The sequence below is a fragment of the Salmo salar genome, chromosome 09 (assembly GCF_965601325.2).
Source record: "Salmo salar chromosome 09, fSalSal1, whole genome shotgun sequence".
Lineage (NCBI taxonomy): Eukaryota > Metazoa > Chordata > Actinopteri > Salmoniformes > Salmonidae > Salmo > Salmo salar.
The window spans coordinates 41,342,192-41,354,488 of record NC_138299.1 but is presented as its reverse complement, the minus strand read 5'-3'; the positions used below and the strand labels follow the sequence as shown (position 1 = coordinate 41,354,488).

Below are 12,297 nucleotides of genomic sequence, written 5' to 3'. Positions count from 1 at the left end.
TACCTTGTGGAAAGAAGAACCCAGAGAGCCAGTAGGAGCGAGGCTTCCTGTTCTTGAGGCTCTGCTGCAGGTCAGTCTTAGGTGGACGGTTCAGAGAGTAGACTTCTCCACTAATCATAGGTATCCTGAATACATAGAATATTACAAGGAAAATTAGGGGTTAGGAACATAAGTAATTTAATAACTTATTTTTTCCACTCACCATGAATATACAATACTGTGTTGAAAAGAAAATGAAGATGCCCATGACATAATCATGAAGGTTTACATTGATTAAAGTTTAAACAATACAAGCTTTAAGTATATGCATGTCAACTTAGTTAATGTTTTCTACTTTTCTATAAGGTTGATCTTGATGTTGTCTGCCCAAGCTCTGAAGAACCACACTCTCTGTTCCAGGTCCTGGATCCAAGAACCCAGAGCCATGCACGACTCGTACGAGCAGTGCTACCAAGGCAACAACAAAAGACAAAGATTACTTCTTGTCCAAGTTGAATCAATTGCTTTTCATTGCTTTGTTTATTTAGACTCTAGAGGATAATGACGCCTTGGGCTTGGAGGAACATTTCAAAATGTCAAAACTGATGTGAAGCATGGAATTGGGTTAAAACATCAGGGTAGGTTGTGTGCAGTGAGAGCTGAGCTGTGGAGAGTGTTTACTTCAGGGTTGAGCAAACTAGAGCCCATTCAATCCAGGACGCGGGAGGTTTGAGTAAAAATAAGAAAGAAACAGAGGGCCCACAAAAAACAAATCTGTGCGGCCCTCCATTGAATTTCAAAATTCTGATGTGGCCCTTAAGCCAAAAAGTTTGCCCACCCCTGGTTTACTAATATACTGTACCTTACAGTCTGATGGTACGATCATGGTGAGCAGGGCAGTGTGGACCTACCTTCCAGTCTGATGGTACGATCATGGTGAGCAGGGCAGTGTAGACCTACCTTCCAGTCTGATGGTACGATCATGGTGAGCAGGGCAGTGTAGACCTACCTTCCAGTCTGATGGTACGATCATGGTGAGCAGGGCAGTGTGGACCTACCTTCCAGTCTGATGGTACGATCATGGTGAGCAGGGCAGTGTGGACCTACCTTCCAGTCTGATGGTACGATCATGGTGAGCAGGGCAGTGTAGACCTACCTTCCAGTCTGATGGTACGATCATGGTGAGCAGGGCAGTGTGGACCTACCTTCCAGTCTGATGGTACGATCATGGTGAGCAGGGCAGTGTAGACCTACCTTCCAGTCTGATGGTACGATCATGGTGAGCAGGGCAGTGTAGACCTACCTTCCAGTCTGATGGTACGATCATGGTGAGCAGGGCAGTGTAGACCTACCTTCCAGTCTGATGGTACGATCATGGTGAGCAGGGCAGTGTGGACCTACCTTCCAGTCTGATGGTACGATCATGGTGAGCAGGGCAGTGTGGACCTACCTTCCAGTCTGATGGTACGATCATGGTGAGCAGGGCAGTGTAGACCTACCTTCCAGTCTGATGGTACGATCATGGTGAGCAGGGCAGTGTGGACCTACCTTCCAGTCTGATGGTACGATCATGGTGAGCAGGGCAGTGTGGACCTACCTTCCAGTCTGATGGTACGATCATGGTGAGCAGGGCAGTGTAGACCTACCTTCCAGTCTGATGGTACGATCATGGTGAGCAGGGCAGTGTAGACCTACCTTCCAGTCTGATGGTACGATCATGGTGAGCAGGGCAGTGTGGACCTACCTTCCAGTCTGATGGTACGATCATGGTGAGCAGGGCAGTGTAGACCTACCTTCCAGTCTGATGGTACGATCATGGTGAGCAGGGCAGTGTGGACCTACCTTCCAGTCTGATGGTACGATCATGGTGAGCAGGGCAGTGTAGACCTACCTTCCAGTCTGATGGTACGATCATGGTGAGCAGGGCAGTGTGGACCTACCTTCCAGTCTGATGGTACGATCATGGTGAGCAGGGCAGTGTGGACCTACCTTCCAGTCTGATGGTACGATCATGGTGAGCAGGGCAGTGTGGACCTCCGCCAGAGCCTCACTCATCAGCACCTCTCCTCTGATGGAGGCAGAGAAGGAGAGGAGGCTGGAGCGCACCACACAGAGGAGGTAGTTAAACCGGTCAATCTCCTGTCGCAGGATCACCAGCAGGGCAGAGGAGGCCGAGGCTGTGCGTCTCTCACCTTCAGAGTACATACACATGCACCAACACGCACGCATACAGACACACAAGGTGGCTTTCAGTAAGAACTATGAACAAAAATGGACAGAGATAGAATATAGAATCTCTCAATGTCCCTCTCACTAACTCTCACTCTTAGAGGACTCAAAATAAGAAAAGGTACAACATGTGGGGAAAAAAAATCCTTTTCAGAGGACAATAAATCTATTCAAGCCCTTTACACTTGTACCCATATACAGGTTGAAAAAAATGGCTGATAAGTGCCTAAATTGGAACGCAGTGGCTGTACAGTAACATGCTATAAATGACGTCAGAGCTCTGGCTATGCACTTCATAGCTCTGTATGGGTTTTGACTGACAGACGTTCTGAACTTGAGCACCACACGTGACTAGAAGTTGCCCCCATCCCTCCAGCTCATTGGGTAACTTTTGACAATTTTTTGTTGTCTGGGTGATAGAAATGCTGTAAATTAAAATGACTATGTATTTTGAAAGATGAGACGTTGGATTATCATAAATACCACTTTTATGTCATACAAGCAAGCCAAACACCTGTGAGTCCAAACGTGCACTTCACATTTCCAAATCATAAAACTCAGGGATGCAGGGTTGTGTTCGAAACAAAACAACTACAAGTGTACTTGTGTAGGTTCCGTCCCTCTCTTCGCCCCAACCTGGGCTTGAAACGTAATTAGCGCGCACCACCGCTAACTAACTAGCCATTTCACATCGGTTACACTCACCCCCCTTTGACCTATTTTTCCGCAGCAAACAATGATCCGGGTCAACAGCATCAATGTAACCGTGTAGGTTCCGTCCCTCTCCTCGCCCCAACCTGGGCTCGAACCAGGGACCCCACGAAGCATCGTTACCCATCGCGCCACAAAAGCCGCGGCCCTTGCAACGCAAGGGGAACAATCACTTCAGGTCTCAGAGCGAGTGACGTCACTGATTGAAATGCTATTAGCGCGCACCACCGCTAACTAACTAGCCATTTCACATCGGTTACACTTGCTCTAGTTCCTCAACGGCTTGAAGACTCTTCTTTGAGTCATAAAAGTGCATTGAAATGACTTAGAGTTGATTGGCCACTTGTAGACCAGTTCTCACTCAAACCCTTGTCATTTTTTTGTCTTATGGTTCTCCTACCCCACATTTTCTAGGAATATTGCTACTGAATATATCCAGAGTATTTTCTGATTTCGTAATCAACAAGTGCGGTGAAAAGTACAGTAAATGTAAAATGCACATAAAATCAACAGTGTAATGTTTGGATTCAGTCTTGTGTCAGGTGAACTGTTGTGTCATCAACTTTGGTCTAATAATTTCCCCATAATATCCAAACTGTTCCCTTTCAATTGTTACCATGTTGAGGCATTATGTTTCTTCTGTAAGCCCTATCCATATAGGCCAATCCCAACAAGTGTGAAGGGTTGAGTAGGGAAGTTACCCTGGTCAGAAGATGATGATTCCGCAAAGTTGACTTTGGCGATGATGTCCCTGAGGAACAGTGTTTTCTCTGTGACACGATCAAACTCCACTGTCTCTGGTAGTTTCTTCAGGATCTTCATGGCCATCCTCAGAACTACACTATCTTGGCACTGTCTGTCTCTGCTCCACACAAACAAACAGAAGAATTCAGCATTTCATTAACATTTTTTACACTACATAACACAGCCGTTTTTCCAATTCACGCGCGGAACTGAACCATATTGTGCTGCTTTGGATATTTTATATTCACCTTGTCCTTTCCAGCACACTGTAGTGGATGCTTAACCATGCCAGCTCTGTACAGCTCCGCTTGGCTCAGTATTGTCAAAAGGATATAAGTAATACATCTATTGGTGGGCTATATTTCCCCTGGGAGACCCACCTGACCAGCAGGCTGCTATCAGAGAGCCTGGGCTGCAGGTTGACGATAGTGTGCAGCAGCTGCTGGGTCTGGTTCTGCAGTATCACCATCTCTGCACTGCTGTCGATGCCAAAAACCTCTGCCAGGTCCTGGTCTGGCATGTTCTCTATGTAGGCTCTACACTGGGGCCAGCTGGCGTCTTTAGGGAAGGGAGGGTAGCCCTGACAAGAGAAATACAATATAATGCTCTCAATGAAGACAGAGAATAACACAAACATACAATTTTGCTTAAGTATTGTCTGTTAAATTTCATTATGTAATATACAGTGCCTTCAGAAAGTATTCATACCCCTTCACTTATTCCATTTTTTGTTGTTGTGTTACAGCCTGAATTCAAAACGGATTAACTATGTTTTTTACTTACCCATCTACACACAATACACTCCATAATAAGAAAGTGAAAACATGTTTTTAGAAATGTTTGCAAATGTAGTGAAAATGAAAGCACATTTGGCAGCGATTACAGCTGTGAGTCTTTCTGGGTAAGTCTAAGAACTTTCCACACCTGGATTGTTCAATATTTGCCTATTATTATTTTTTAAATTCTTTAAGCTCTGTCAAGTTGATTGTTGATCATTGCTAGACAGCTATTTTCAAGTCTTGCCATAGATTTTCAATACGATTTAAGACAAAACTGTAACTATGCCACTCAGCAACATTAAATGTCGTCTTGGTAAGCAACCAGTGTAGATTTGGCATTGTGTTTCAGGTTATTATCCTCCTGAAAGGTGAATTTGTCTCCCAGTGTCTGTTGGAAAGCAGAATGAACCAGGTTTTCCTCTAGGATTTTGCCTGTGCTTATAGCTGTATTCCATTTATTTTTATCAAAAAAAAAAAAAAATCCCTAGTCCTTAACAATGACAAGCATACCCATAACGTGATGCAGCCACCATCGTGCTTGAAAATATGAGGAGTGGTACTCAGTGATGTGTTGTTTGCCCCTTTATATTCAGCACAAAAGTTCATTCTTTGCCACCTTTTTTGCAGTTTTACTTAAGTGTCTTGTTGCAAACAGGATGCATGTTTTAGAATATTTTATTCTGTACAGGCTTCCTTCTTTTCACTCTGTCATTTAGGTTAGTATTGTGGAGTAACTACAACGTTGTTGATCAGTTCTCATATCACAACCATTAAGCTCTGTAACTGTTTTAAAGTCACCATTGGCCTCATGATGAAACCCCTGAGCAGTTTCCTTCCTCTCTGGCAACTGAGTTAGGAAGGACGCCTGTATCTTTGTAACGACTGGGTGTATTGATACACCGTCCAAAGCCTAATTAGTAACTTCACCATGCTCAAAGGGATACTAAGTCTGCTTTTTTAAATTTTTTACCCATCTGCCAATCAGTGCCCTTCTTTGCGAGGCATTGAAAAACCTCCCTGGTCTTTGTGGTTGAATCTGTGCATGAAATGTACTACTCCATTGAGGTATGTGTGAGATACAGAGATGGGGTAGTTATTCAAAAATCATGTTAACAACTATTATTTAACACGGAATGAGTATATGCAACTTATTTTTAAAAGTACATTTTTACTCCTGAACTATTTTATGCTTGCCATAACAAAGGGGTTGAATACTTATTGACTAAAGACATTTCAGATTTACATTTTTTATTAATTTCTAAAATGTTCTACAACAAAATTGTGTTCAAATCTGTGTGAGTACTTTGTTTTTTTTAAATTACATTTTTGTTATGTAGCAGGCGGCTGTAAAGTAGGTAAACAACCATATGACATCACAATTACCTTATTCATTGCTTTATCAGTATATTGACATGGATCCTGTGACTGTGCTTTGTGATGCCAGTGTTAAGTGGAGGGGTGTGTCTGGCTCCTACCTGAGCCTGACAGAAGCTGTGTCCGTCCTGCAGGACCGAGGGGGTATAGCAGCGGTGGAGAATGGTAAGCAGGCAGCGGCGGTCCCAGGGGTCGGTGACACGCCCTCCGTAGATCACCTCACCTGTCAGGTAGCGTAGGGCCGCCCATGGCAGCTCGGAACCTTCCGCAGCCCGCAGGAGACTCTCCTGGTTCAGCATGGACACCTAAGACACACCGACAGAGCCAAGACAAGAGACAATGACAACGCTCTCTCTCAATCTAGATGGATCTGTGTCATTGCCTTATAAGCTGAGAAGCTCTGTTTGAGTTGGAAACAGTACGTGTTACATCATAATGTACCTCCAGGTCAGAAGATGTAAAGGTATAAGGTATGTTCCACCCCAGAGGGCCGTACTTCTTCCTCTCCTGCACGATGGCGTTGAAGAAGCAGAGGCTGAAGAGCAAAGTCTTCCAGGCTGGGCTGCAGTCCATCTTACAGAAGCTCCTCTCGGTCACCTCTCCACTGGGACTGAAGGTGTGGAGGAGCTTCTCCTTCAGACCCCGAGGAGGCTCCACAGCTATCTACAGGACAGGAAGTGGAATTACTGTATTAGTAACTGAGGCTCTACCGCTATCTACAGGACAGGAAGTTGAATTGCTGTATTAGTAACTGAGGCTCTACCGCTATCTACAGGACAGGAAGTTGAATTACTGTATTAGTAACTGAGGCTCTACCGCTATCTACAGGACAGGAAGTGGAATTACTGTATTAGTAACTGAGGCTCTACCGCTATCTACAGGACAGGAAGTGGAATTACTGTATTAGTAACTGAGGCTCTACCGCTATCTACAGGACAGGAAGCGGAATTACTGTATAAGTAACTGAGGCTCTACCGCTATCTACAGGAGAGGAAGTGGAATTACTGTATTAGTAACTGAGGCTCTACCGCTATCTAAAGGAACAGAATCATTGGCAATGAATTTGTAACAACAACAGACATTGTTGTGTTCTGTGTATCTGAGGGGTGTGCAATAGAATGTCTAGAAGAGAAAAAGCCCCTCAGACGATGGCAGTTTGATTGGTTCACTCATGGGTGCACCATAGAAATAAACTCCCTAATTATACTTCTATAGGTGTATGGCCCTCTAATGGGAAGCTGTGGTAATGAAGGCCTGGCTGACCTTAACGGCTCTCTGCAGAATGGAGGCAGGGAACACTGGGTCTGGTTTAGAGGACAGCCACAGACGGAAGTGAGGGTCCAGGTCTGATCCTTTCCACTTCAACCTGAGCAGAAGGGATGAAAAATACTCAGGGCTGTGGAGAGGCATCTGTCTACAGCTGGGTCCTGTGGGGTAGAAGCACCTAACAGGACCACACCTAAAGGCATCTCACAGGACCCTCTGTGCTTCAACGTGGTTTCAAACCAACGTACAACTACATCATATTGTCTCACACGACATTACCCATCAACATAAAAACTATATTAAGACATAAAAACATGCAAAATAAAAGCTCAAAACAGTGCACCGATAGGTGCTGTTGTCCACTCACGAGTTGACGACAGTCTGCAGTCTGGGCATGAAGGAGGCGGCCAGGTGGCAGTTCTGCAGGAAGACCCAGCGGCCCTTCAGGACCTGGGCCTTGTAAATGAGCTCCTCTGCTCTGGGGCCCTGGCCCTGACCCAGAGACACCATGTCCAGGTGCAGGCTGCTACCCCTCAGCTCCTGGGCCAGACGCACCACGAGGGAGGCTGGGTCCATGCCTGAACAGACAGGGGAAGAATAAGGACATCAGACATAACCTAAAGCTGCTTGTACACTACACCATATTTTCCAGGAATTTCAAAGGTGTAATAGAAGCTTTGAGTGTCCCAGTGTTTTGTCCCAAATCCTACTAGTGAGAAAGAGGGTGGAACGAGCAGCCTAATACCAAGGTTATTACACACCAGTTTAGGGAGGATGTCTAGTACACAAGAGTAGCAGTAGTCTTACCAGGGGAGAGGAGGAATACGATGGGCACGTTGGCAGAGCAGCGCTCATACACCTCTCTCAGGGAGATCCTTCCAACCTCCAGGTACTTAGAACCCATCTTCTCTATGACAAAAGCTTTCACTGCTGTGTTCAGACACTCAGGCCTCAGGATCTTCACCTGGGAGATAAAGACAGCCTCAACAGAGTTCATCATATTTATCAAGGAGAATATTTTGAGTTCTCACAAAGCTGTAACCCACATGCACGCACGCACACACACACACACACACACACACACACCAGAATGATCTTCTGGAAGCCTGAGAGGCTCTCCCAGGGGAAGATGTGGACACACTTGGTGAGATGCCTGTCCTTCGAGGCTGCTGCTGACTGGGATGACTCTCCTGGACAGATAGACAGACAAACCACATCATGATGTCACACACACATTCATTCATGACACAAGAGGTGAGCTAGAGTGAGATTCTATTGGTGAGGGGGAATGAGCTAGAATGAGATTCTATCGTTGAGGGTGAATGAGCTAGAATGAGATTCTATCGGTGAGGGGGAACGAGCTAGAATGAGATTCTATCGGTGAGGGGGAACGAGCTAGAATGAGATTCTATCGTTGAGGGTGAATGAGCTAGAATGAGATTCTATTGGTGAGGGGGAACGAGCTAGAATGAGATTCTATCGGTGAGGGGGAACGAGCTAGAATGAGATTCTATCGTTGAGGGTGAATGAGCTAGAATGAGATTCTATCGGTGAGGGGGAACGAGCTAGAATGAGATTCTATCGGTGAGGGGGAACGAGCTGGAATGAGATTCTATCGGTGAGGAGGAACGAGCTAGAATGAGATTCTATCGTTGAGGGGGAACGAGCTAGAATGAGATTCTATCGGTGAGGTGGAACGAGCTAGAATGAGATTCTATTGGTGAGGGGGAACGAGCTAGAATGAGATTCTATCGGTGAGGTGGAACGAGCTAGAATGAGATTCTATCGTTGAGGGGGAACGAGCTAGAATGAGATTCTATTGGTGAGGGGGAACGAGTATGGCTTGTCATTACCATGAAGAGGTTCTGTGAAATAAGTCAAGGAAATTATACTCTGTGGTGAATTCAAAACACAACGTGCATCAGGGAACACAGGACAGAAAACTTCCCAGAGCAAGGCTCACTGGAGATGCCATAGTCGAGGCTCTTTTCTGCACAAGAGCTTCAAGGAATAAGTCAAGCAACCCAATGTTCACCAGGGAAGCTTCACATTCCAGCGCAGCAACACCGACCTTCAGTATCAGAAGCAGCGTGTCCAGCGTAGGGCTCACTGAGGAACTCATAGAGGTTTCTAGCCTGCTGGAACAGTTCCCACTGCACACGGTTGGTCTGGATGGACTTGTAGAGGGTGGCGAAGCAGGGCAGGTGGGCACACAGGTACTGGCACTGTGCCCACATGCTGTCTGTCAGCCACGGGTAGTCCGGACGCTCTCCCAGGAACTCCCCTAGTGAGACAATCACACACAGATGCACTCAGCCATTTTACTGTGGTCACCCCCCCCACCCCACTTAATTACTAAAATGCTCACTCATTCATGGTCTACTTATTTTCCAGTTGAATGATAGTTTGGAGCCTTTTAAAAGACAATCTCTGATTCAATATGCGGCCTCATGTTACTGACAGATGCCTGACACAGCAGGTATTTTTGACCTTCCTCCTGCTCGGCTCTCTTTGAGTCCATCATGCTGGCCAGCACAGCAGAGTGTAGGAATATCTTCCACTCTTCAGCAGGCAGGAACTCAGTGCTGCCTACTATCATGTTGTGCTTGTTGGTCTTCATGATGTTACAACACATCAGGAAGGAGAAAACCACCTGGTGGTCCACAAACAGGGCCAGGGACACTTCCTGGAGGGGGTAGGGAGAGAGAGAAAGAGAGAGAGGGAGAGAGAGAAGGAGAGCGAGAGAGGGAGAGAGAAAGAGAGGGGGGAGAGAGAGAGAGAAAGAGAGGGGGGGGGAGAGAGAGGGAGAGCGAGAGGGAGAGCGAGAGGGAGAGTGGGGGGGAGACATTAAGGAGAGGAGATCCACAGCAGAAAGACTAGATAATATTGAGTATTTCACTAGTCTCGCATTTGAAAACTTCCAAGTTCCATTTTCACACTGTTTTTAGAACGAACAAACACCAGTAATGGATTTTACAACAAATATTTCCAAAAGTGGTATATGTTCTTGTCCTATAAACCTGTTAGTTAACTGGCTGGGTGGATGCTTGCCACAAAACTAAATAGAAAAACTCAATCAAGCTCCACTTAAGATGCATAAAACCCAGAAGAAAATAGCATGTTACCTGTCCATGATTGTTACTCTCATTACTGTTACCTTTTATATACTCTCAGTGATGGCGTTCATCATCATCAATACTGTTACCTTGTATATACTCTGAGTGATGGCGTTCATCATCATCAATACTGTTACCTTGTATATACTCTGAGTGATGGCGTTCATCATCATCAATACTGTTACCTTGTATATACTCTGAGTGATGGCGTTCATCATCATCAATACTGTTACCTTGTATATACTCTGAGTGATGGCATTCATCATCATCAATACTGTTACCTTGTATATACTCTGAGTGATGGCATTCATCATCATCAATACTGTTACCTTGTATATACTCTGAGTGATGGCATTCATCATCATCAATACTGTTACCTTGTATATACTCTGAGTGATGGCATTCATCATCATCAATACTGTTACCTTGTATATACTCTGAGTGATGGCATTCATCATCATCAATACTGTTACCTTGTATATACTCTCAGTGAAGGCATTCATCATCATCAATACTGTTACCTTGTATATACTCTGAGTGATGGCGTTCATCATCATCAATACTGTTACCTTGTATATACTCTCAGTGATGGCGTTCATCATCATCAATACTGTTACCTTGTATATACTCTGAGTGATGGCATTCATCATCATCAATACTGTTACCTTGTATATACTCTGAGTGATGGCGTTCATCATCATCAATACTGTTACCTTGTATATACTCTGAGTGATGGCGTTCATCATCATCAATACTGTTACCTTGTATATACTCTGAGTGATGGCATTCATCATCATCAATACTGTTACCTTGTATATACTCTGAGTGATGGCATTCATCATCATCAATACTGTTACCTTGTATATACTCTGAGTGATGGCATTCATCATCATCAATACTGTTACCTTGTATATACTCTGAGTGATGGCATTCATCATCATCAATACTGTTACCTTGTATATACTCTGAGTGATGGCATTCATCATCATCAATACTGTTACCTTGTATATACTCTCAGTGATGGCATTCATCATCATCAATACTGTTACCTTGTATATACTCTGAGTGATGGCGTTCATCATCATCAATACTGTTACCTTGTATATACTCTGAGTGATGGCGTTCATCATCATCAATACTGTTACCTTGTATATACTCTGAGTGATGGCATTCATCATCATCAATACTGTTACCTTGTATATACTCTCAGTGATGGCGTTAATCATCATCAATACTGTTACCTTGTATATACTCTGAGTGATGGCATTCATCATCATCAATACTGTTACCTTGTATATACTCTGAGTGATGGCATTCAGCATCATCAATACTGTTACCTTGTATATACTCTCAGTGATGGCATTCATCATCATCAATACTGTTACCTTGTATATACTCTCAGTGATGGCATTCATCATCATCAATACTGTTACCTTGTATATACTCTCAGTGATGGCGTTCATCATCTTGAGGAGACGAAGGTTAAAGTCCCCCATGTTGGGAGCACATGTTCCAGGCACCACCACAGCCCTCCTCAGGCTTTTAGCTCCAGCCGGGCGCAGGGTGCCCGTCACAGGCATGGACACGTCCAGGGTCGGCCACTCCTGGCCTTCCGTAGCCACTTGCAAAGCTTTCACATACATGTCATTGAACCAGTCCAGGGAGAACTGGTACATGTAGTTGATCTGGGTGAGGTCGGCCAGGACAAAGTACAGGTCTGCACCACGGTTAGCGATAGGGAGGTACTTCTTGCGGACCTCGTCAATCTCCTTCTCCTTGTCCTTAGCTGTCTCAACTCGCACGGAGATCTCATTGGAGGTGACCTTGGACTTATTCAGGTTATCAACAAGGTCCTGGTCGTCCAATATGTGTCCTAAAGCAAGACAAAGTATTAGTGTTTTAATGTCACATTTTAGGTGAAGGGAGACAATGTGCTCATCTCTATCCTTTCTCTGTCCTCTTAGTAAAATCAATAGTGAAAGAGTGCTAGAAGCAAAGCCAACAGTCGATCTTGATCAAAATGTTCACGTTACATTTAGGGACAGGTGAAACGGCACAAAATCCATCCACCTGTCCACCTCCTTCCCTCCCTCCCTCAC

The 12,297-nt window shown here is 44.9% G+C and overlaps 1 protein-coding gene across 1 annotated transcript in view; it reads right to left on the bottom strand.

Moving 5' to 3' along the window:
- LOC106611348 (dynein axonemal heavy chain 6) overlaps positions 1-12,297 on the bottom strand; it is a 96,445-nt gene that overhangs the window by 1,173 nt on the left and 82,975 nt on the right. Inside the window, 15 exon segments of the mRNA XM_082955491.1 lie at positions 4-125; positions 335-447; positions 1,969-2,171; positions 2,914-3,088; positions 3,592-3,781; positions 4,044-4,243; positions 5,918-6,121; positions 6,258-6,479; positions 7,080-7,182; positions 7,450-7,660; positions 7,890-8,046; positions 8,169-8,272; positions 9,154-9,366; positions 9,573-9,768; positions 11,632-12,071. Coding sequence (XP_082811617.1) covers positions 4-125; positions 335-447; positions 1,969-2,171; positions 2,914-3,088; positions 3,592-3,781; positions 4,044-4,243; positions 5,918-6,121; positions 6,258-6,479; positions 7,080-7,182; positions 7,450-7,660; positions 7,890-8,046; positions 8,169-8,272; positions 9,154-9,366; positions 9,573-9,768; positions 11,632-12,071 — 2,853 coding nt within the window.